The sequence below is a fragment of the Symphalangus syndactylus genome, chromosome 18 (genome assembly GCF_028878055.3).
Source record: "Symphalangus syndactylus isolate Jambi chromosome 18, NHGRI_mSymSyn1-v2.1_pri, whole genome shotgun sequence".
Classification (NCBI taxonomy): Eukaryota; Metazoa; Chordata; class Mammalia; order Primates; family Hylobatidae; genus Symphalangus; species Symphalangus syndactylus.
In genome coordinates, this window is record NC_072440.2 from 66,737,486 (window position 1) to 66,763,047 (window position 25,562).

Consider the following 25,562-nt stretch of genomic DNA (forward strand, 5'->3'; position numbering starts at 1 on the left):
CAGCTAAAGTGATTTGTACCTACTGCACTGGCAAAGAAATCATTAACATGTGGGATTTACACCCCACCTCTGACCAATCCTCCCACCTCCAGTCACCCACTATATTAAGAAAGATGTCCCTGGCTCTGTCTGTGCTTCAGCACTCTTACCTCGAGTGCTGGTGTAACCCAAGGAGCTGCTGACTTCATACTGGTGCAGGTGGGGGTGTGGGATCATCAGGATGTTGGCGCTCTTGCCTAGGGAGCTGTCGTCAGAAGCCTGGCTCCTCACTTCCTCAGTGGGCAGTGTGCGGCTTGGTAGGGAAGGGCTGGATGAAACATCACAGGAGCTGGCACTTTTTCGACTGTGACTTTCTCGCTCTCGCACAGACCTGCCAGGCAAGAGACAAAAAGTTACCATCAAGTGAGGGATGCTGTCCTACCTTGAGTTAAACTCTAAAACCCATCACCAGCCCAAGCCACATGGGAACCCAATAACAAAAATCCCCAGTGTGATCTACAAGTGGGAAACCTGTATGCGGTACTTCACCCTTAACAGCTTGATATGGTATATAAGAGAGGGCGGAAATGACAGACATTATGCAGCCAAAGTCCTAGGATCATAGTTGTAAAGAAAGGACTGCTCCAGGCTGACCCCACCTGATCCCTCTGATTAATCTCACATCACTAAAAACAGAATGAGAAGAGAGGTATGATGTGATGTGGGAGAAAGTACACAGTGCCCGAGAAGTCTACTTGCCCTCAAATTTGAATCTAAATCTAATCAAGCTTCCAGAGATAATTGCCAGTTTACAGGGAATTTGCAGAATAGAGGAAAACTGAAACACTATAAGGCAACAATCAGCCAAATGTAGAAAGCAAGACATTCTGTCACACACACACACAAAAGGCATTATAACCAAATGCAAAAAGTGGATCTTGTTTAGATCCCATTTCAAACTAACTGCAAAAGCACATTTTTGAGGCAATTCAGAAAACTAAGTATGCACTGGCTATTAGAGGGCATTTAGGGATTAGTGTTAATTTTGTTGCCAATGATAATGGTACTGTGATGGTTTTTTTTTTAATTCTTATTTGTTGAAACGTATATACTAATCAGCTTTGTGCCAGGCTGGGTGACACTAAATAAATAAATAACATGTAAAAAAAGAAACTTACGCTGAAGTATGTACTATTGAAAAAAAAATAGAGGCTGCCTGGGATTTGTTTTGTTTGTTTTTGTGAGACGGAGTCTCACTCTGTCACCCAGACTGGAGTGCAGTGGCGCAATCTCAGCTCACTGCAGCCTCCACATCCTGAGTTCAAGGGATTTTCCTGCCTCAGCCTCCCAAGTAGCTGAGATTACAGGTGCCCGCCACCATGCCTGGGTACTTTTTTTGTATTTTTAGTAGAGACGGGGTTTCACCATGTTGGCCAGGCTGGTCTCAAACTCCTGAACTCAAGTTATCCACCTGCCTTGGCCTCTCAAAGTGCTGGGATTACAGGCATGAGCCACGGTGCCCGGCCAATCCTGGAATTTGTTTTTAAAATATTCCATCCAAAATTTAAATGTGGGAGCGGTCATGAAACAAGGCTGACAACATGGTGATAACTGTTTATGATACTATTCTGTATTTGAGCATGTCTGAACATTTCCTAATAAAAGTTTATATATATATATATATATATATATATATATATCTTTATTAAAACATAAAATGCCCTAAGGGGAAAACCTCTAAAAGCAACAGGAAGAAGGATCAAAAAGAAAGAAGCCCTATAGAGAAGCAAAAGCTCAGAACAAAAGAGTAAGCCCATCAACAGGGCTGCCCTTCTGGCATCAGAGCTGCTCCCTTTCCTCCTATAAGGATTTTTTTAGTAAGAGCTTAAACAGAGCCTGAAAACAGATTCCAAGTGCTGACTACATGTTTGTTCTTTCACAGTAAATATAACATCAGTATATGCTTAGCCATGTGTGAAGGTAGCACCAATTAAGACACAATTTGTGCCTTCAGAGACCACACAACCTGGGTACCACCAGGTCTTGTCATCTTTGATTAGAAAAAGAAATCCAATCTTGAACTATGACAGCATTTTTAAAGACTACAAAGAAAAGCCCTTAAATAGCTCTTACTGAGCCCCTAAGCAGCATCCACACATAGGAGAGAGGCTGCTGACAGCACTTAGTTCTGAGCTCTAAGCATTCTCAGGTAGGACTGGATGAGAGAAAAGGACAGAAAAAAACAATCATGTGGTCACTCTAAGTTCATTTGCCACAAAATTAAGAGACATAATATTCTTCCACTCATTTGCGCTTAAAGCTACAGAGTTAAGAAATCTGGCAAGGCACAGTGGCTCACACCTATAATCCCAGCACTTTTGGAGGCCAAGGTGGGTGGATAACCTGGGGTCGGGAGTTCAAGACCAGCCTGACCAACACTGAGAAACCCCATCTCTACTAAAAATACAAAATTAGCCAGGCATGGTGGCACATGCCTGTAATCCCAGCTACTCGGGAGGCTGAGGCACAAGAATCGCTTGAACCTGGGAGGCAGAGGTTGTGGTGAGCTGAGATTACGCCATTGCACTCCAGCCTGGGCAACAAGAGCAAAACTCCATCTCAAATTAAAAAAAAAAAAAAAGAAAGAAAGAAATCTGGAAAATTGGCCGGGCACGGTGGCTCATGCCTGTAATCCCAGCACTTTGGGAGGCCGAGGTGTGCGGATCATGAGATCAGGAGATCGAGACCATCCTGGCTAACACGGTGAAACCCCGTCTCTACTAAAAATACAAAAAATTAGCCGGGCGTGGTGGTGGGTGGGTGCCTGTAGTCCCAGCTATTCGGGAGGCTGAGGCAGGAGAATGGCATGAAGCCTGGAGGCAGAGCTTGCAGTGAGCCGAGATCGCGCCACTACACTCCAGCCTGGGCAACAGAGCGAGACTCTGTCTCAAAAAAAAAAAAAAAAGAAATATTGAAAATTGATTCACAGTATGTGGTACACAGGGAAAAAAATATAAGCTACAGCTGTTTCACACATTCACAAAAAAAGAAAGTCAACATAAATAATATAAACATAAGCATAAAATCCAAGATGAGGCCGGGTGTGGTGGCTCATTCTGTAATCCCAGCACTTTGGGAGGCCAAGGCGGGTGGATACTTGAAGTCAGGAGTTTGAGACCAGCCTGGCCAACACAGTGAAATCCTGTCTCTACTAAAAAATATAAAAATTAGCCTAGTGTGGTGGTGCATGCCTGCAGTCCCAGTTACTTGGGAGGCTGAGGCATGAGAATCGCTTGAACCCAGGAGGCAGAGGCTGCAGTGAGCCGAGACTGCACCACTGCACTCCAGCCTAGGAGACAGGGCAAGACGCCATCTCAAAAAAAAAAAAAAAAAAAAAATTCCGCCAAAGACTATAAAGTATTTGAAGAAAATATGAAATACACATCTGTAACTCTGGGGTAGAGAGTGTTTTCTTACACAAGACCCAGAAATGAATAGATGAGTAAATCTAACTACAGCACAATTAAAAACTACTACATGGCTGAGTGCAGTGGCTCATGCCTATAATCTCAGCACTTTCGGAGACTAAGGCGGGAGGATGGCTTCAGCCAGGAGTTTGAGACCAGCCTGGCAATATGTTGAGACCTCATCTCTACAAAAAATTAAAAACTAGCTGGACATGATGGTGCATGCCTGTAGTCTCAGCTACTTGGGAGGCAGAGGCAAGAGGATCGCTTGAGCCCAGGAGGCAGAGGTTACAATGAGCTGTCTTCGTGACACGCACTACAGCCTGGGTGACAGGAGATCCTGTCTCAAAAAAAAAAAACAAAAACAACTACCATATGACCAAAACACCACAGAGCAAATTTTTAAAAGCAGGACTTAAAGAAAGAGAAGTTCATGCCCACTCAGAATAATAAACTTAAAAGAAACGCTGTGTCCAAGGATAGAGCCAGCCCAATGAGAGGAAGATTCTGGAATCTGTGAATTGTTTCCCTTGGCTCAGAAAAGCGTAAGAACCAGCCAGGCACGGTGGCTCACACCTGTAATCCCAGCACTTTGGGAGGCCGAGGCAGGAGGATCACTTGGGGCCAGAAGTTCAAGACCAGCCTGGCCACCATGGTGAAACCCCATCTCTACAAAAAATACAAATATCAGCCGGGCGTGGTGGCACGTGCCTTTAATCCCAGCTACTCAGGAGGCTGAGGCAAGAGAATCACTTGAACCCAGGAGGCGGAAGTTGTAGTGAGCCAAGACTGTGTCATTGCACTCCAGCCTGGGTGACAGAGTGAGACTCTGTCTCAAAAAACAAAATAAGCCAGGCACAGTGGCTCACGCCTCTAATCCTAGCACTTTGGGAGGTCGAGGCGGGCAGATCACCTGAGGTCAGGAGTTCGAGACCAGCCTGACCAACATGGAAAAACCCCATCTCTGCTAAAAATACAAAATTAGCCAGGCGTGATGGCGCATGCCTGTAATCCCAGCAACTTGGGAGGCTGAGGCAGGAGAATTGCTTGAACCCGGGAGGTTAAGGTTGTGGTGAGCCGAGATCGCACCATTGCACTCAAGCCTGGGCAACAGGAGCGAAACTCCGTCTCAAAAAAACAAAACAAAACAAATAAAAAAACCAAAACAAAACAAAACAACATTTTCAAGGTTGCTCTCTTAGAGGTCACTACTGAACTTCAGGTTTTCCTACACAATTTTTATATGCACCCCCAAGTGAATCTGGCAGAAAACCTGCAGGTGGCGAGGCACTGGGCCCGGGACGGGCCGGGTAGCCTGAACACTTGAGCGTCATAGGCGTCATAATCTACTTGGATGGGAAGGGCGTTCTCAGATTCTTTTGGACTCCCGAGAGCTGAAATACACAAATAATATAAATTGTCATCAAATACATTTCAAACAGATGCCTGAGAGCTGAAATACACAAATAATATAAAATGTCATCCAAATACATTTCAAACAGAGGCCTTCAGATAATCTTCACCAAAATCTGCAAGGCACAGGTGATCACCCTCTCCCCTTGAAAAAATGGGATAACAACCTATTCATCAAATTGAGACTAAATGACATATATGTCAAAGCAATATAGAAATAGTATAGCACTAAATAAAGGCAAGGTGTGGGTAGCATTTCATCCTTTTGTGACCCTTTTTAAAATAAATCATCTTAATATGTTTAGTAGCTTAAAACTCTCTACCTGATCCCTACAAATGGCCTATGGAAAAGAAAAACAAGGTTTTTTCAATTTGCAGATGACGGGAAAAAATATAAGGTAATTAAGGGATCCTGCAAACATGACACAAAGGGAACTCAGGTCTCCTGACTTTTCCATAAAATTTTTATGGGACGTCACAAAGTTTTGTTGTCATGGGTTAGCTGACACTCTTTTTTTTTTTTTTTTGAGAGAGAGTCTTGCTCTGTCGCCCAGGCTGGAGTGCAATGGCGTGATCTCGGCTCACTGCAACCTCTGCCTCCCGGGTTCAAGTGATTCTCCTGTCTCAGCCTCTCAAGTAGCTGGGATTACAGGCACCCGCCATCATGCCCGGCTAATTTTTTTTGTATTTTTGTAGAGACGGGGTTTCACCATGTTGGCAAGGCTGGTCTTGAACTCCTGGCCTCAGGTGATCCACCTACCTTGGCCTCCCAAAGTGCTGGGATTATAGGCGTGAGCCACCGCACCCGGCCAGCTGACTCTCTTTTTAAAAGCAAGAAAAAAAATCTCAAAAAATACTCACATGTATCACGGCCATTTTTTGCTTTCTCAGAGGCAGGCTGAAAAATTAAATGGATAATTAATCACTCCTTCCTTCACTAGAAAAGAACTTATCACAAGGCACAGTATATATGTGCTGCTCCCAGGGAAGAGAGCCTGTAACTGACAGAAAGGCAGGAGCTAACATCTGACATCTACCTACCACGGTCCTTTATTCCCATATCACATCTTGTTGACTCTCACAACCCTGTCCAGTGGGGGAATGGACTCCCCCTTACAAGTGAGGATATTTAATTGCAGAGAGAATAAGGGACTTTACCCAAAGCCACACATTCAGCAGGTGGCAGAGCCAAAATTCAAGACCAGATCTTTAGATTCTTGGTCAATCCACTTTTGTGTTTGTCCCACCTGACCCAAATGCTGCATGCTTCCCCCTTCACTATGGTGCTGTCACCTGTCTGCCTACACCTACCAGAGCTGAGCACTCTGTATATCACCCAATTTGCTGAAATCAAGTACAAGGGTAGAGGAAAAAAACTAATAGCGCTATCACTTTTTATATTTTCTTAAAAATCTTTTTCAGATTAAATAAATAAATAAAGGCCAGGCATAGTGGTTCACGCCTGTAATCCCAGCACCTTGGGAGCCCAAGGCGGGAGGATTGCTTGGGCCCAGGAGTTTGAGACTAGCCTGAGCAACATAGTGAGAACCCATCTCTATTTATGTATATATATATTTTAATCTTTCAGGACCCTGAAAGCTTTCACAACAATACTAACTCTTGCTTCTTTAAAATGATCATGGTAGCCGAGTACAATGGCTCATGCCTGTAATCCCAGCACTTTGGGAAGCTGAGACAGGTAAATCACCTGAGGTTGTTAGGAGTACCAGCCTGGCCAACATGGTGAAACCCCATCTCTACTAAAAATACAAAAATTAGCTGGGCATGGTGGCTCACACCTGTAATCCCAGCACTTTGGGAGGCCAAGATGGATCACCTGAGGTCAGGAGTTCACGACCAGCCTGGCCAACATGGTGAAACCTCGTCTCTACTAAAAATACAAAAAATTAGCTGGGCGTGGTGGCGGGCACCTGTAATCTCAGCTTCTCTGGAGGCTGAGGCAGGAGAATCATGTGAACCCAGGAGGTGGAGGTTGCAGTGAGCCAAGATCGTGCCATTGCACTCCAGCCCGGGAGACAGAGTGAAACTCTATCTCAAAAAAAAAAATAATAGGCTGGGCATGGTGGCTCAAGCCTGTAATCCCAGCACTTTGGGAGGCCGAGGCGGGCAGATCACGAGGTCAGGAGATCGAGACCATCCTGGCTAACACGGTGAAACCCCGTCTCTACTAAAAATACAAAAAATTAGCCGGGCGTGTTGGCGGGTGCCTGTAGTCCCAGCTACTCGGGAGGCTGAGGCAGGAGAATGGCGTGAACCCGGGAGGCGGAGCTTGCAGTGAGCCAAGATCGCGCCACTGCACTCCACCCTGGGGGACAGAGAAAGACTCCGTCTCAGAAAAAAAAAAAAAATTAATAATAATAATAATAATAAATAATAATACAAAAATTAGCTGGACATGGTGGCACACACCTGTAATCCCAGCTACTTGGGAGACTGAGACAGGAGAATCACTTGAACCCTGGAGGCAGAGGTTGCAGTGAGCCAAGATCGCACCACTGCACTCCAGCCTGGGCCACAGAGAGAGACTCCATCTCAAAAAAAAAAAAAAAAAAAAAAAATTAGGCATGGTGGCATGCACCTGTAGTCATAGCTACTGGGGAGACTGGGGCACGAAAACTGATTGAACCCAGAAGGCAGAGGTTGCAGTGAGCCGAGATCTCACCACTACACTGGGCATGACAGAGCGAGACTCTCTCTTGAAAAAATAAAATAAAATAATCACGGTGCAGAGAAGTTTTTCCATGTTCTACTTTGCTGAGAATGCTTGTGGTGAAGGCAAGAGAGGCCCTTTCTAGACAGAATTACATCTCCTAGCACTCCACTATCTGACATGGCTTATGTCAGGAGTCCTCAGATTGCTCCAAATTAGTATTTCCCCTATTAGAAGAGTAACATTAACAGGCCTCCCCCCTAAAAAAAAGAAAAGGGAAGAAGTGGCCCTGACACACAGCCACAAATGGAGCAACCCTCAGTGAATTCAGCTCTACTAGGAAAGGGCAGAGGGGTGACAGCACTCGGGTGTGGGGCCTGCAAACATAACAGCCTGCTTTTCTTCTCACAGTACATCAAAACCACTTGTTCAAGTTCTGGCTGGGTGCAGTGGCTCACGCCTATAATCCCAGGACTTTGGGAGGCTGAGGCGGGTGGGTCACTTGAAATTAAGAGTTTCAGACAACCCTGGCCAACATGTGAAACCCTGTCTCCACTAAAAATAAAAAAATTAGGCTGGGTGTGGTGGCGGGTGCCTGTAATCCCAGCTACTCAGGAGGCTAGGGCACGAGAATTGCTTGAATCTGGGAGGCAGAGGTTACAGTAAGCCAAGATTGCACCACTGCACTCCAGCTTGGGAGACAGAGCAAGATTCCATCTCAAAAAAACAAACAACAACAACAACAAACACTTATTAAAATTCTTAAAACTTGCATTTTTATCAGTTGCAAATATATTCCATCAAGTGGATATTTCATAGTTCAGCCATTGATCTATTGTTTTCAATTTCTCACAATTATAAATAAAACTAAACCCAGATGTATTTACATATTATCACTTCAATTATTTCCTTACACCGCATGCCCCCAAATGGAAGTGCCTGGTCAAATAGCATAAACATTTGCTCTCAATACACATGGCTGAAATGCTCTGCAAAAGTATGGTACACCAACCAGGTACTCAAATGTCAATTTCACCACACTTTTTGTAGCATGTGATATAATTATTAATATATTTTAAACCTCTTTGGAAAGAAGAAAACAAGAATTCCCATTCTTGTTAAAATTTTCATTTATTTTCTTGGTTTGTTTGTTTCCAGAGACAAGATCTCACTTAGTCACCCAGGTTAGCGTGCGATGGCGCAATCATAGCTCACCACAGCGACGGATTCCTGGGCTCGGGCAATCCTCCCGTTTTAGCCACCCAAGTAGCTGGGACTACGGGTATGCGCCACCACACCTGGCTAATTCTTTTTTAGTTTTTGTAGAAATGGGGTCTCACTATATTTGTTGCCCAGATTGGTCTCAAATTCCTGGCTTCAAATAATCCTCCTTCCTCAGCCACCGAAAGCACTGGGGTTACAGGCAAGAGCCACTGTGCTCAGCCAGAATTTTCATTTCTTTATACTAAAATCTGACCTTTTTATCATATTTCCCCTTTGCTGCAATGCATATCTGCATCTTTGTCTTTATCCCCACTGGTATCTGAGTGGCTTCAACATCTGAATAAAACAGTCAGGTCACAATAAAATGAACTCTTGAAACAAACAAACAAAAAATGAACTCTTAGTCTTGGCCATATTTTTGTCAAAGGTATTTCACGCAGTCTGGCCTTGGCCTTGTTATTTATTTATCTAATGTATAAAGTTATAAAGTTTGGGGATGAATTTCTTAACCCTATTCATGGCCATAGGGAAAGATGAGGGTACCTCAGGACTAAAATAACCCTATCAATGTGTGACAGTCCACAAAGTCTCTCTGCTGATTAATGAAATCTACCTCCTTGGCTGGGCAGAATGGCTCATGTCTGTAATCCTAACACTTTGGGAGGCTGAAACAGGAGGATTGCTTGAGTTCAGGAGCTCAAGATAAGACTGGACCACATAGTAAGACCCTGTCTTAACAAAAATAAAAACCTACCTTCTTTCCTGCCAGTTTTATTCGTGGGGTGAAACTATTACAAAAGAGCTGGCTTTTGGATGTGTAGAAACTGTAAAAGAAACAAACAGAGTCATTAATCTAAATTCCCTTTATTTTAAAACTCAAAACACAGTTAAAATACTAGGCATGGATCAGCCCTCCTGACATGGGCTTTGTTCTCAGCTTCACTGATCTTCCCAATTTTAACTTCTTTTACAAGAATTCACTACAAAATATTAGTTATGTTTTGTTTTTTGGTAAAGACAGAGTCTGGCTACACTGACCAAAATGGCTTCAAACTCCTGGCCTCAAGTGTTCCTCCCACCTCAGCATCCCAAAGTGCTGGGATTACAGGCATGAGCCACTGTGCCCGGCCTGAAATTGCTACTTTTGTAGGTCAAAAACAGTCTAATACCATGATATCAAATAGTATAAACTAATAGCTGCAGCTTTACCATGAACTTGCTGTTTAAGACCAGGTTGGCCAACACAGTGAAACCCTGTTTCTACTAAAAATACAAAAATTAGCTGGGCGTGGTGGCAGGCACCTGTAATCCCAACTATTCAGGAGGCTGAGGCAAGAGAATCACTTGAACCCAGGTGGTGGAGGTTACAGTGAGCCAAGATGGTGCCACTGCACTCCAGCCTGGGAGACAGAGCGAGACTCCGTCTTAAAAAAAAAAAAAAAAGAAAGAAAGAAAGAAAGACAACCCAGAGAAGGACAGAATGCTCTGGAAGCACTGAAGAAAAAGTGGCTATTAGCTATCAGGGCAGCACAGCAGGAATTCATAAAAGAGAGATGCTGGAGTTGGATCTTGGAAGAAAATAGGCATTTTCAGGAGAAGGGTAGGTGGAATAAGATTAGTGTCATAGTTCAAAAAGATGAGGCACTGGCACTGGCAGAGGGATGAGAAAAGCCATCCCTGAGCTGCAATCAGCAGGATTCCATGTAAAGAGGCGCAGGGACTTCTCTAGAGCTGAAGGAGGTCAGGCACAAATGTTGTTCTTCTACGGTCTGTGGGAGTTGGGAATAGAAGGACATGGGAACAGCAGTGGAAGTAAGTCCTTCAAATTTTGTTTTTATTCTTTTTTACCATAGACTGTTCCTATGATACTGCTACTGCTTTGTGTGTACAGAGCTTTGAGCACACGTTAGAACTTGCTTTCCACATTTTCTTAACAAAAGGTTTAGTGCCGTAATAAGAACTTAACAGATTTAAATAAAAATGGCAAGGAAGCTGTTCAAAACGCTTATCACCTACTACTGATCGAGATCGCACCCACCTGTGGTTTATCCAGTGAGGGATATTATAGTCATCGCCCAGACGAGAATCCCGGGGAGCACTCCGATTATGGAGCTGCAAGGAGAAAAATGAGAGCACAGATAAGCTACAGAACAAGTAGGTTGTGGAATTGCTCTAACTTTTCTGTTTTTCAGGTTTTTAAGAAAAACTTTTTAGGGCTGGGCACTATGGGTCATGCCTGTAATCCCAGCACTTTGGGAGGCCAAGGCGGGCAGATCACCTGTGGTCAGGTGTTCAAGACCAGCCTGGCCAACATGGTGAAACCCCGTCTCTACTAAAAATACAAAAATTAGCCAGGCATGGTGGCAGGTGCCTGTAATCACAGCTACTCGGGCGGCTGAGACAGGAGAATTGATTGAACCCGGGAGGAAGAGGTTGCAGTGAGCCAAGATCGCACCATTGCACTCCAGCCTGGGGGACGAGAACAAGACATCGTCTCAAAAATAATAATAATAATTCTTTTAGAGATAGAGTCTTGCTTTGCTGCCCAGGCTGGAGTGCAGTGGTTATTCATAGGCATGTTCATAGCAAACTATACCGAAACTCCTAGGCTCAAGGGATCTTCCCACTTCAGCCTCTTGAGTAAGTGGGACTATAAGCGCATGCCACAGCTCCTGGAATTTTTCTCTAACTATACTCCAACTGGCCTTTAGTAAACAAATCCGAGGCCGGGCACGGTGGCTCACGCTTGTAATTCCAGCACTTTGGGAGGCCGAGGCGGGCGGATCACGAGGTCAGGAGATCTAGACCACAGTGAAACCCCGTCTCTACTAAAAATACAAAAAATTAGACGGGCGTGGTGGCGGGCGCCTGTAGTCTCAGCTACTCGGAGAGGCTGAGGCAGGAGAATGGCGTGAACCCGGGAGGCGGAGCTTGCAGTGAGCCGAGATTGCGCCACTGCACTCCAGCCTGGGTGACAGCGCGAGACTCCGTCTCAAAAAAAAAAAAAAAAAGTAAACATCTGAAATCTAATTACCTTGAACAATGGGACAGCATGTAACGGTTGCTCTCCCATGCACACCAAGTCCACACCAATTCCTAAAAAAAAGAAAAGACAAAAAGAGTTGTGGGGAGGGAATGGCAGAGACAAGCGTCGCTATCTATAAATCATGTTATTTAACTGGGTAGTAGGCAAAGCTAACTTACCATTGTATGATTTATAACCTCATAGTGCTGCCTATGCAACAAAGAAGTAAATACATGCATTTTGTCTGTTTCCTCTTTTCCAAGTGCCCTACTAATGTGTCACTATTCGGTGCTTGACAATTAGCCTTTGACTGTCCTTTGTTTAAAAAAAGACAACCAAGCTTCCATGTCTAAATTTTTAAGGCCAGAAAGGAATAGTAACTTTGTAATATCTCAGTAAAACAATCCACATCACTTAACAGAGCTTCTTTACTGGCATCAGGATTTACTTTCCAAACTCCTTATTTTTTTTTGTTTTTGACAGTCTTGCTCTGCTGCCCAGGCTGACATGCAGTGGCACGAGATCACGGCTCACTGCAGCCTCCAACTCCTGGGTTCAAGCAATTCTACTGCCTCAGCGTCCCAACTCCATCTTGTTGATGAAACAAATCAAATTGGGGGTTGTGGGGCTGAGTTGGGGATACGAGGCACATCATGGAGGAAGGACTGGACTAGATTATCTGATAGTGCATCTGAAAATGGGCTGACAGCAGCTGGGTGCGGTGGCTCATGTCTGTAATCCTAGCATTTTGGGAGGCCAAGAAGGGCGGATCACGAGGTCAGGAGATTGAGACCATCCTAGCTAACACGGAGAAGCCCCATCTCTACTAAAAATACAAAAAAATTAGCCGGGCGTGGTGGCGGATGCCTGTAGTCCCAGCTAGTTGGGAGGCTGATGCAGGAGAATAGCGTGAGCCCAGGAGGCGGAGCTTGCAGTGAGCCGAAATCATGCCACTGCACTCCAGCCTGGGAGACAGAGTGAGACTCTGTCTAAAAAAAAAAAAGAAAGAAAGAAAATGGGCTGACAGCACATGGGTCCCTTGAAATCATCCCTCCAGGAAGGCTTCTCTAGTGCCAAATATGTTTAGGGAACTCAGAGTACCCTGATACAACCTTTAGAGAAAAACAACCTACACTAACATATTAAAAACTGAGGAAGACCAGTCATTATGGAACCTGCTTATCTTTGCATGACCCAGCATTTCCCAAACTGATTTGATCAGGAAACTTTAGCACCTGACACCTGTTGACATCCACAGACGTTGTGACACACAGAACATTATGTAGAGCTCCTCATACTCTAAGAAGTCAGTGAAGCTCACAGTTCTAAGGGGAAATCAGGCTAGGAACATGTGGAGACAGGGCACAAACCAGAGAGCATTACCATTATCTATCATCCGCTGCTTGGTCAGGATCATGAGTAGGCGGTCCACTTCAAAGACACCCACCCCGGGCGTGATCACCACTGACATCTGCCCAGTTCGGTCAAAGTTGCGGTTGATGTAGTGCTTATCAAACACTAGAAATAAAACAAAAATTCCACAATAATGATGATACAGCTTTTCAGAACCCTGTCACAAACAAGCATCTCTACACTCTCAGAGCATTCTGCCCATATTTTTATTATAGCAACTGCCACATTCTAGTTAAATGTATACGCATCTGTCTTTTCTCTTCCATATTAAGAACTACTTAACCACAGGAATAAGTTGCTGTCACCTTTGTTAATACCCCTCATTGACGCCTCATACTTGCCCTGTGCAGCCTTAAATGCTCAAATTTCATGCTGTGAGGGCTGGGTACGGGGGCTCATGCCTGTAATCCCAGCACTTTGGGAGGCCAAGGCAGGTGGATCACTTGAAATCAGGAGTTTGAGACCAGTCTGGCCAACATGGTGAAACTCCATCTCTACCAAAAAATACAAAAATTAGCCAGGCATGGTGGTGTGCACCTGTAATCCCAGCTATGTGGGAGGCTGAGATGGGAGAATCACTTGAACCCAGGAGGCAGAGGTGTAGTGAGCCAAGATCGTGCCACTGCATTCCAGCCTGGGCAACAGGGCAAGACTCTGTCTCAAAAAAAAAAAAATTCATGCTGTTAATTTAAACCATTCATAAATGAGTCTGTAGTAAAACTTTGATTATATTATATTATTTTATATATATTATTTTAATATTATATATATTAATTATATAATTAGATTATATTAGTATTAATTTAAGACACTATTTAAAAGGGTAGACCAAAATCTTGGGATGACTTTGTAAATCTGGCAAGTCACTTTTTATTTCTAGCCTCTACGATTCTTACTATGAAAAATCAGTGATATTCCAATATGACAAGAAGATTTACTAATAGAAGACATTATGCTCTAGAATTCCCCCAGCATCTGGGTACAGACATGTGGGAAGATGATATACATAGTGATGTGTATGCATATCATCACTTCCACCTCTGGCCAGTGGCAGATGGACACCCAACTGGAGCTGGGCAGATCAGACCCTCTCTACCAGGAATGTAAATTCCGAACAGAGAGCAGAGACAGGGTTGCTGGAAGCTGAAATATGGCTCTGATAATTCCTGTTGCTATGGTTCCCAGAGCCACTAAGGTTCTTCAACATGGTGTTTGAGCCTTTCCTGGCTGCTCCATTTAAGCCTCTGTATCCTTACAGTAAATTTCGCTTTTTGTTTAAACTAAATCAGTACATCTCTGTTATTTGCAAACAATATATTTCGGCTAACACATAAATGTCGGGATAATCATACCACACTGCTAACAATGGTTCCCCTTAAAAGAGGACTGACACTGGGGAGCAGGAGGAGGGTATCGTTTTTTACTTGATACACCTCTCCATATTCGAATTCTAGTAACATGGTTACTTTTATAATTTTATTTATTTATTATTTATTTATTCATTTATTTGAAACAGTCTAACTCCATCACCCAGGCTGGAATGCACGATCTCAGCTCACTGCAACCTCCACCTCCCAGGTTAAGTGATTTTCCTGCCTCAGCCTCCCGAGTAGCTGGTATGACAGGCATGCACCACCATGCCTGGCAAGTTTTTTATGTATTTTTAGTAAAGATGGGGTTTCGCCATGTTGGCCAGGCTGCTCTTGAGCTCCTGACCTCAGGTGATCCCCCTGCCTAAGCCTCCGAAAGTGCTGGTATTACAGGTGTCAGCCACTGCAACCAGCCTATTTATTAAAAAAAAATTTTTTTTTTGACATAGTGTCTTTTTCTATCACCCAGACCGGAGTGCAATGGCGTGATCTCTGCTTGCCACAACCTCCACCTCCCAGGTTCAAGTGATTCTCCTGTCTCAGCCTCCTGAGTAGCTGAGATTACAGGTGTGTGCCACCATGCTGGCTAATTTTTGTATTTTTAGTAGAGACAGGGTTTCACCATGTTGCCCAGGCTGGTCTCGAACTCCTGACCTCAAGTGATCTGCCTCGACCTCCCAAAGTGCTGGGATTACAGATGTGAGCCACCATACCTGGCCACTTTTGTAATTTTTTTTTAAAGTAGATTTTAATTTTTATTTTTTAAGTAGATTTAAAAAATATTACCTAGAAGCAGTTGAGGGATGGGGTGGAAAATAATAACACAGTTTGAGTAAGTCAAAGAACCCAAGGAGGATCCTTCCAGTTCCTGACCACGAGAAGCAAATGAGACTACCAAATTAACTGGCCAACAGAAGACCCAAGAGCTAAATGTTGGTCATTACAACCATCCAATGAGAAGCTATTGCTTTAAATTAACTTTGGGGGTAGGTGAGTGGGGGCATCATCACCTAGGTCTGCATCTGCAGGCATTCATAAAGAGACATGCATAGCTGTCAGAGGCCTTCAAACCGGAGCAACTCCATCTTGAATAGGGGCTGGGTAAAATGAGGCTCACATCTGCTAGTCTGCATTCCTAGGAGGTTAGACATTCTTAGGCACAGGATGTTTACAGTTAAGGGAACAGGTTAATAATGTTTATCCAATAGACTCAGGACTTAATAGACCCAGGAAATGCCCTGATGTCCCAATATCTTAACAACCAAAGCATTCTTAGTTTAGGAGTAAGTTTTGCAGCCAGGCGCAGTGGGTCACACCAGAAATCCCAGAACTTTGGGAGGCCAAGGTGGGCGGATCACGAGGTCAGGAGATCGACACCATCCTGACCAACATGGTACAACCCTGTCTCTACTAAAAACACAAAAATTAGCTAGGTGTGGTGGCACGTGCCTGTGATCCCAGCTACTTGGGAGGCTGAGGCAGGAGAATCGCTTGAACCTGGGAGTTGGAGGTTGCACTGAGTGGGGAGAATGTGCCACTGCTCTCTAGCCTAGCGACAGAGTAAGACTCTGTCTCAAAAAAAAAAAAAAAAAAAAAAAAAAAAGGCCGGGTGTGGTGTCTCATGCCTGTAATCCCAACACTTTCGGAGGCCAAGGTAGGTGGATCACAAGGTCAGGAGCTCGAGACCAGCCTGGCCAATACAGTGAATCCTCATCTCTACTAAAAACACAAAAATTAGCCGGGCGTGGTGGTGCACACCTGTAGTCCCAGCTGCTCAGGAGGCTGAGGGCTACTCAGGAGGCTGAGGCAGGAGAATCGCTTGAACCTGGGAGGCGGAGGTTGCAGTGAGCCAAGATTGCACCACTACATTCCAGCCTGGATGACAAAGCGACACTCCACCCCCCCTAAAAAAAAAAATAGCATTAAGAGAAATACCTAATGTAGATGATGGGTTGACAGGTGCAGCAAACGACCATGGCACATGTATATCTATGTAACAAACCTGCACATTCTGCACATGTATCCCAGAACTTATATTTAAAAAAAAAAAAAAAAAAGGAAAGCCAGGTGCGGTGCCTCATGCCTATAATCCCAACACTTTGGGGGGCTGAGGCAGGTGGAACACGAGGTCAGGAGATCAATGTCATTCTGGCCAACATGGTGAAACCCCATGTCTCCTAAAAATACAAAAATTAGCTGGGCGTGGTGATGCGCACCTGTAATCCCAGCTACTCAGGAGGCTGAGGCAGGAGAATCGCTTGAACCCAGGAGTGGGAGGTTTCAGTGAGCTGAGATCGTGCCACTGCACTCCAGCCTGGCGACAGAGCAAGACTCCATCTCAAAAAAAAAAAAAAAATAAGTTTTGCTTTAAAGATAATAATACAGATTCTTGAGAAAGACAGCAGTTACACAAAGAGGAACAATTCTTTGTCATGAGTGCTTGCAGCAAAGCACCTCTCCCCCATGACTTTTTGCTTTGTTATATATAAACAACCATTGTACCTAAAGTGGACGTGTTCCTCCTCTTGCTTTCAGGAATGCCCTGCTCTTTCTATGGAGTAGCCATTCTTTTATTCCTTTACTTTCTTAATATACTTGCTTTCACTTTATTCTGTGGACTCGTCCTGCATTCTTTCTTCTGCAAGATTTAAGAACCTTCTCTTAGGGTCTGGATCAGGACACCTTTCTGGTAACATAGCCATGTGGTATGCAAGATGCTGGCTCATGGCCAGCATCCTTACTCACCATTGAATGACAGATTGATGGCCTCCAGGTAGTTTCCTTGTGCTGAGGTAGAATTGTCTCCTTGAGGAAAGCCCTCTGAAGCAAATTATGCAAGAGAAAGAAAAACATCTCATGAAACACGAATTTTTTTTTTTTTTTTTTTTTAATGAAGTCTTGCTCTGTAACCCAGGCTGGAGTGGAGCGGCGTGATCTTGGCTCACTGCAACCTCCACCTCCCAGGTTCAAGTGATTCTTCTGCCTCAGCCTCCCGAGTAGCTGGGACTACAGGCGCACGCCACCACACAAGGCTAATTTTTTATTTTTAGTAGAGACAGGGTTTCACCATATTGGTCAGGCTGGTCTTGAACTCCTGACCTCATGATCCGCCTGCCTTGTGCTGGGATCACAGGCATGAGACATCGCACCCGGCTGAAAGATGAACTCTTAAGCGGCGGCTGAGCATGGTGGCTCGCGCCTGTAATCCCAGCACTTTGGAAGGCGGAGGCAGGAAGATCGCTTAAGACGAGGAGTTTGAAACAAGCCTCGTCAACACAGCGAGACTCTTGTCTCTACAAAAAAATGAAAAATTATCTGGGCATGGTAGTGTGTGCCTGTCGTCCTAGCTACCCAGGAGGCTGAGGCAGGAGGATTGCTTCAGCCCCAGGGGTTTATAGTATAATTACTCCACTCCAGTCCAGCCTGGGTGACAGAGTGAGACTCTGTCTCCAAAAAAAAAAAAAAAGAAGGCATCTGGCTCCACAAGGCCTCACTCCCTGAATTAGGGACACTGTTGAACTTACGGCATACGAAATGTACAGTTGGATCCAACTGGAAACAGAAATCTGACCAAAAGCAGAAACTACACACAGCAATGGGAGAGAAATAAGCACAAATCTCTCCTCTGTCTCCCAGACCCCTCCTACACTTCCTTTCCCCGCCACACCATCTATTACATGAATGCAGTACCTGCCTGTTCCAGTCGCACCAACACTGGATACTGGATGAAGAGTTTTTTAATGGTTACGAGAAGTGAAGTCCATTCTTCTCTTCTCTCATTCTGCACCACCACTCTGAAAAGAGTATTATCATAAAATGGATACTGAGTAGCTGATATGGTTTGGCTCTGTGTCCCCTCCCAAATTTCATCTCAAATTGTAATACCCATGTGTCAAGGGAGGAACCTGGTGGGAGGTAACTGGATCATGGGGATGGTTTCCTCCATGCTCTTCTTGTGATAGTGAGGGAGTTCTCACGATATCTGATGTTTTAAAAGGCGCAGTTTCCCCTGAGCTCACTCTTTCTCCTGCTTCACCATGGTAAGACATGCCTTGCTTCCCCTTCACCTTCCACCAGGATTTAAGTTTCCAGAGGCCTCCTGAGCCATGCAGAACCATGAGTCAATTAAACCTTTTTTCTTTATAAATTACCCAGTCTTGGGTATGTCTTTACAGCCGTGAGAAAATGGACTAATACAGCAACTTTACATACAGAACATCAGGCTCCTTACAAGGTTTCAAAAAGAGTGTAATTGGAGTACAGTGAGCCGAGATCACGCCACTGCACTCCAGCCTTGGTGACAGAGCAAGACTCAAAAAAAAAAAAAAAAAAAAGACTCAGTGAGCTTATTTTTCTTCCAATCCAATTGGGAAAGAAGCATTAAAAAAAAAAAAAAAAAAGAGGCTGGGCACAGTAGCTCATACTTGTAATTCCAGTACTTTGGGAGGCCAAGGCAGGTGGATAAGGTGGTCAGGAGTTCAAGACCAGCCTGGCCAACACAGTGAAACCCCATCTCTACTAAAAATACAAAAATTAGCTGGGTGTGGTGGCAGGCACCTCTAATCCCAGCTGCTTGGAAGGCTGAGGCAGGAGAATTGCTTGAACCCAGGAGGCGGAGGTTTCAGTGAGCCGAGATCACGCCACTGCACTCCAGCCTGGGAGACAGGGCAAGACTCCATCTCAAAAAAAAAGAGCATTCACTGTTGGTGACAACACAGAAATTGCTGCTAGGAAAACAAGATCTTCTACTTTAATGGTTTTGGAGGATACACTGGCTGTACAAATAGAAAGCCTTTAAAACACAGACTATCCTTTGACCTAATGGCTCCATTTCTGGCAATTTATCATAAAAACTAAGGATATGCTTAAAAACCTATCTGTAAGAATATTCACTGGCAATACTGTTGAGAATAGTGAAAAGCTGGAAGTCACCTCAATTTTCAACAATAGTAACCCAATGTAATTTCTATGTAGAAATAAAAAATGATAGTGGGCCAGGCGCAGTGGCTAACGCCTGTAATCCCAGCACTTTGGGAGGCCTAGGCAGGCAGATCATGAGGTCAGGAGATAGAGACCATTCTGGCTAACACGGTGAAACCCTGTCTCTACTAAAAAATACAAAAAAAATTAGCCAGGTGTGGTGGTGGGCACCTGTAGTCCCAGCTACTCGGGAGGCTGAGGCAGAAGAATGGGGTGAACCCGGGAGGCGGAGCTTGCAGTGAGCCGAGATCTCACCACTGCACTCCACCCTGGCCGACAGAGCGAGACTTCGCCTCAAAAAAAAAAAAAAGATACTGTGGAGCAGTGTGTTTAACATGGATTGGCATTTGTGATACAGTAAGCAGAAAATGAACGTTTATGGCTGGGCACGGTGGCTCACGCATGTAATCCCAGCACCTGGAGAGGCCGAGGTTGGGGGATCACCTGAGGTTGGGAGTTCGAGATCAGCCTGACCAACATGGAGAAATCCCGTCTCTACTAAAAATACAAAATTAGCCAGGTGTGGTGGCGCATGCCTGTAATCCCAGCTACTCGAGAGGCTGAGGCAAGAGAATCGCTTGAATCCGGGAGGCGGAGGTTGCAGTGAGTTGAGATCGTGTCACTGCACTCCACACTGGGCAACAAGAGCGAAACTCCGTCTCAAAAAAAAAAAGGAAATTAAAGAAAACGAAGGTTTAAAACATATAAAAAGAGAACCACATGGGCCAGGCATGGTGGCTCACGCCTGTAATCCTAGCAATTTGGGAGGCCGAGGCAGGTGGATCACCTGAGGTCAGGAGTTCAAGACCAGCCTGGCCAACATGGTGAAACCCTGTCTCTACTAAAAATACAAAAATTAACCAGGCATGGTGGCGGGTGCCTGTCACACCAGCTACTCAGGAGGCTGAGGCAGAAGAACTGCTTGAACCTGGAAGGCGGAGTTTGCAGTGAGTTGAGATTGCACCACTGCACTCCAGCGCCTGGGTGACAGTGAGACACTGTCTCAAAAAGAAATAAAAACAATAAAACATGTAAAAAAAAATCACATGGAGGCCCGGCGCAGTGGCTCATGCCTGTAACCCCAGCACTTTAGGTGGCCAAGGGCGGTGGATCACCTGAGATCAGGAGTTCAAGAGCAGCCTGGCCAAGATGGTGAAACCCCATCTCTATAAAAATACAAAAATTAGCCAGGCATGATGGCAGACACCTGCAATCCCAGCTACTCCAGAGGCTGAGGCAGGGTATGGCTTATACCAGGGAGGCGGAGATTGCAGTGAGCCGAGATCACGCCATTGCACTCCAGCCTGGGCGACAGAGCGAGACTCCATCTCAAAAAAAAAAAAAAAAAAAAAAAAAAAAAATCACATGGAATGTGTGACCACATCTCTGTGAAAACTAATTTTTCCCCTAAATACAGATAATAGGGGTTGATTCACCAAAGTAATGAAGACTATATTCGGGAGATGGAATTGAGTGTGCTTTGAATTCCTCTCTACTGAACTATACTGGTGTGCTTTTGTTGTTGTTGTTTTGTTTTTTTTGAGACAGGGTCTCACTATGTCACCCAGGCTACAGTGCAGTGGCATGATCTTGGCTCATTGCAGCCTCGACTTCCCAGGCTCAAGTGATCCTCCCACCTCAGCCTCCCAAGTAGCTGAAACTACAGGCGCACACCACCGCACCCAGCTAAGTTTTTGTATTTTTTTGTAGAGACAGGGTTTTCCTTGGTGCCCTGGCTGGTTTCAAACTCCTGAGCTCAGGCAATGTGCCTGGCTCGGCCTCTCAAAGTGCTGGGATTATAGGTATCAGCCACCACACGTGGCCTATTTTGTGATTTTCCTAAAATGAACCTGTACTGTTTTTGCAGTAAGAAAAAGATAACCAGTTTCTCTCAATCTAAAAAATGTTGAGGATGACTTTTTAATGACATAAACTTTCATATATTAAAAATATATAGTCATATACACCTATAAATCTACATTCATAACTCATATATTCATATTCATGCCTTATATAGTATTTTGTATAACTGATTATGCTCAAATTAATTCATATTCATTATACAGATAAAACTGCATATACTGCTAAGTCAAAAGAGCTCTCACAGTTCCTGGAATTCATTGAATTAGAAGTATGCAGAATTCATCTGCATAAGGGGATGAGTAGAGGTATCAGTACAACAGATGGCCCATCACTTTCATAAAATTCTCCTAGGGGTACAGGATCCCCCAACAAAAGATCAACAAATAATTTAAAGTATAATCCGTTTGAGGCTGAGGAATACAGTGGTCAAAAAGCATCGACTCTGAACTAGATTGACTGTGTCAGGTCCATGCTCCACCACTTAACATTTCGTGGACTTTGGATAAGTTACTGAAACTCTGTGTCCAAATTTCCACATCTGTAAAATGGGGTAATGGTATCTATCCCACAGGGATGCTGTGATATTTAAATAAATCAAGGCATGTAAAGTGCTTAGAAGAGTAACCCATTCATGTTAAGTCCCGTAAAAACAGTAACTATTACTATCTGATAATCATCTCAATTAGATAATGGTGTCAGCTGGGCAAGGTGGCTCCCGCCTGTAATCCCAGCATTTTCAGAGGCCGAGGTGGGTGGATCACCTGAGGTCAGGATTTGAGACCAGGCTGGCCAACGTGGCGAAACCCCATCTCTACTAAAAATACAAAAAAATTAGCCAAGCATGGTCGCGGGCACCTGTAGTCCCAGCTACTCGGGAGGCTGAGAAACGAGAATCCCTTGAACCTGGGAGGCAGTTTGCAGTCAGCTTACATGACCACTGTACTCCAGCCTGGGCGAGAGAGTGAAATTGTGTCTCAAAAAATAATAATAATAATAACATTAAACATGATAATGATATTGTGGTCAGATATAAAAATGCCTTTTTTGAATATGTATAGGAATAAAATATTACAATATTGATAATTTACTTAGTGGCACTAAAAAAACAGATGAATCAAATATGACAAAATAATAACTGTTAAATTCAGGTATTGGGTATATGGGCTCATTATATTATTTGCTCTTCTGAATGTTGAAATTTTTCACAATAAAACATTTAGAAGGTCTAAATGCAATGTGATATCTTGGAGACGGCAAGTACACGAGTGCTAAAATCTAAAAAACATCTGAATTTCCTTAATAATAATGTACCAATGTTAACCTAGTTTTGACAAATGTAACTTGGTTATGAAATGTTAATATTAGAGAAAACAGAGCAAACAGCATGCAGGAACTGTATTATCTTTGAAACTTCTCTGTAAATCTAAAATCATTTCAAAATTAAAAGATTTATCTATTTATTTATTTATTTATTTATTTTTTTTTGGAGACAGGGTCTCACTCTCTCCCAGGTTGGTGTGCAGTGGTGTGATCTCAGCTCACTGCAACCTCCATCTCCCAGGCTCAAGTGATCCTCCCACCTCAGCCTCCCAAGTAGCTGGGACCACAAGGGGCTAATTTTTTGTATTTTTTGGTAGAGACAGGGTTTCGCCATGTTTCCCAGCCTGACTTTTTTTGAAGTTAGGAAAGAAAAAACTAATAAATATATAAATAGTATAGCAGAGCACCCAAACATACTTGTAAAAGTCTTCATAGAATCTCCCCTTGTGATCCTGTAGAATTGAGGCTCGGTTTATTTCAGGAAATTCATCTGAAATAGAGAAAACGGAGTATGCAGTTCAGATTGAGAAGAGAAATTCAGTTTTGTCAGCTTCCTCTTCTGGGTTAAAGATTTGCATCACAAAAAAATAAAGATGGCCGGGGGCGGTGGCTCATGCTTGTAATCCCAGCACTTTGGGAGGCCGAGGCGGGCAGATCACGAGGTCAGGAGATCGAGACCACAGTGAAACCCCGTCTCTACTAAAAATACAAAAAATTAGCCGGGCGTGGTGGCGGGCGCCTGTAGTCCCAGCTACTCGGAGAGGCTGAGGCAGGAGAATGGCGTGAACCCGGGAGGCGGAGCTTGCAGTGAGCCAAGATTGCGCCACTGCACTCCAGCCTGGGCGACAGAGCGAGACTCCGTCTCAAAAAAAAAAATTAAAAAATAAAATAAAATAAAATATTAAAAAATAAAATAAAGATAACTGTCTTTTTTTTTTTTTTTTTGAGACAAGGTCTCACTCTGTCACCCAGACTGGAGTACAGTGGCAAGATCTCAGCTCACTGCAACCTCCACCTCCTGAGTTCAAGCGATTCTCCTTTCTCAGCCTCCTGGGTAGCTGGGACTACAGGTGCATGCCACCACACCCGGCTAATTTTTTGTATTTTTAGTAGAGATGGGGTTTCACCATGCTGGCCAGGCTGGTTTTCAACTCCTGACCTCAGGTGATCCGCCCACCTCAGCCTCCCAAAGTTGTGGGATTACAGGCGTGAGTCACTGCGCCCAGCCAACTCTGTATCTATTAAGTTGGTTTTAAGATGAATCACAGCCTACAGACCTCTTGCATCCACTAATGGACTGTGCTACTTTCCCTTTTACACTGTCCCCGTAACAGAAAAGATGGGAAGGGTGGAAAAGTGCAACGAGGAAAAAAACGAAAGGAAATAGCTGGGGTGGGGTTGGGGGAAGCTTAACAAAAAAACAACTGTAGGAGAGAAAGAGTTACTCACCAACAGATTTTGCATCATAGAAAGTTCTAGAAAACAGGACCACTGTCACTTCATGACTACAGTTCTTCTCCTAAGCATGAGTAGAGAACAACAGCGTTGAAATTTGTTTCATTTACTTCACTATGAAGCAGACTGCATGCACGTAGTATTCCTTTTTTGAGATGGAGTCTTACTCTGCCACCAGGCTGGAATGCAGAGGCGCGATCTTGGCTCACCGCAACCTCTGCCTCCTGGGTTCAAGCAATTCTCCTGCCTCAGCCTCCCGAGTAGCTGGGACTACAGACGCACGCCACCATGCCCAGCTAATTTTTGTATTTTTAGTAGAGATGCAGTTTCACCATGCTGGCCAAGATGGTCTCGATCTCCTGATCTGCCTGCCTCGGCCTCCCAAAGTGCTGGGATTACAGGTGTGAGCCCCCGTGCCCGGCCCTTTTTTTTTTTTGAGGCAGAGTCTCACTCAGTTGCCCAGGCTGGAGTGCAGTGGCACAATATCGGCTCATTGTAGCCGCCACCTCCCAGGTTCAAGCAATTCTCCTGCCTCCGCCTCCCACGTAGCTAGGATTACAGGCGGGCCACCCAGGTAATTTTTGTATTTTTAGTAGAGACAGGGTTTCACCATGTTGGCCAGGCTGGTCTCGAACTCATGGCCTCAAGTGATCTGCCTGCCTCGGCCTCCCAAAGTGCTGGGATTACATACAGGTGTGACGCCCAGCTGCACATAATATTCTTAATCCAGGCAGCTCAGCAGCAGTGCACAGTATTGAATAGCTTCATGTAATTATAGGCTACAGTGCAGGGGACAGAGCACTGCCAAGAGTCAGAAGACCTAGATGGAGTCCTGGCCCTGAAACTTGCCACTATGTGACCTTGGAAAAGTTATCTAAAGTGCCAGGAATGTGGAAAGTCATTGGAAAACTGCAAATCAGCAGTAAGTAATGGTGACTGTCTCCTAGTTCCCCAGTAGCTGGGACTACAGACATGCGTCACCAGGCCCAGATAATTTTTGCATTTTTTGTAAAGATAGGGTTTCGGCTGGGCGTGGTGGCTCACGCCTGTAATCCCAGTGCTTTGGGAGGCTGAGGCGGGTGGATCACCTGAGGTCAGGAGTTCGAGACCAGCCTGGCCAACATGGCGAAACTCCGTCTCTACTAAAAGTAGGAAAATTACCCAGGCAATGTGGCTCACGCCTGAAATCGCAGCTACTCGGGAGGCTGAGGTAGGCTAATCACTTGAACCCAGGGGGTAGAGATTGCAGTGAGCCAAGATTGTGCCATTGCACTCCAGCCTGGGCGACAGAGCGAGACTCTGTCTCAAAAAAAAAAAAAAAAAAAAAAGAGAGACAGGGTTTCATCATAATCCCCAGGCTGGGCTCAAGTGATCCACTTGCC

At 44.5% G+C, this 25,562-nt stretch overlaps 1 protein-coding gene across 40 annotated transcripts in view; it reads right to left on the bottom strand.

Annotated features, from left to right (window-relative positions):
* Window positions 1-25,562, bottom strand: part of DEPDC5 (DEP domain containing 5, GATOR1 subcomplex subunit) — a 178,989-nt gene that overhangs the window by 114,153 nt on the left and 39,274 nt on the right. For all 40 annotated transcript variants that reach the window (XR_010117147.1, XR_010117142.1, XR_010117141.1 and 37 more), the window contains 11 exons: window positions 24,175-24,244; window positions 23,143-23,215; window positions 18,253-18,356; window positions 17,308-17,382; window positions 13,163-13,297; window positions 11,789-11,850; window positions 10,793-10,866; window positions 9,509-9,578; window positions 5,721-5,757; window positions 4,720-4,840; window positions 150-370 (listed from right to left, as the gene is read on the bottom strand). Coding sequence is in view for 31 of the 40 variants with exons in the window: in XM_063623482.1 (XP_063479552.1) it covers window positions 150-370; window positions 4,720-4,840; window positions 5,721-5,757; window positions 9,509-9,578; window positions 10,793-10,866; window positions 11,789-11,850; window positions 13,163-13,297; window positions 17,308-17,382; window positions 18,253-18,356; window positions 23,143-23,215; window positions 24,175-24,244 (1,042 nt within the window). In the remaining 9 variants the exon portion in view is untranslated. The remainder of the gene's footprint in view (window positions 1-149; window positions 371-4,719; window positions 4,841-5,720; window positions 5,758-9,508; window positions 9,579-10,792; window positions 10,867-11,788; window positions 11,851-13,162; window positions 13,298-17,307; window positions 17,383-18,252; window positions 18,357-23,142; window positions 23,216-24,174; window positions 24,245-25,562) is intronic.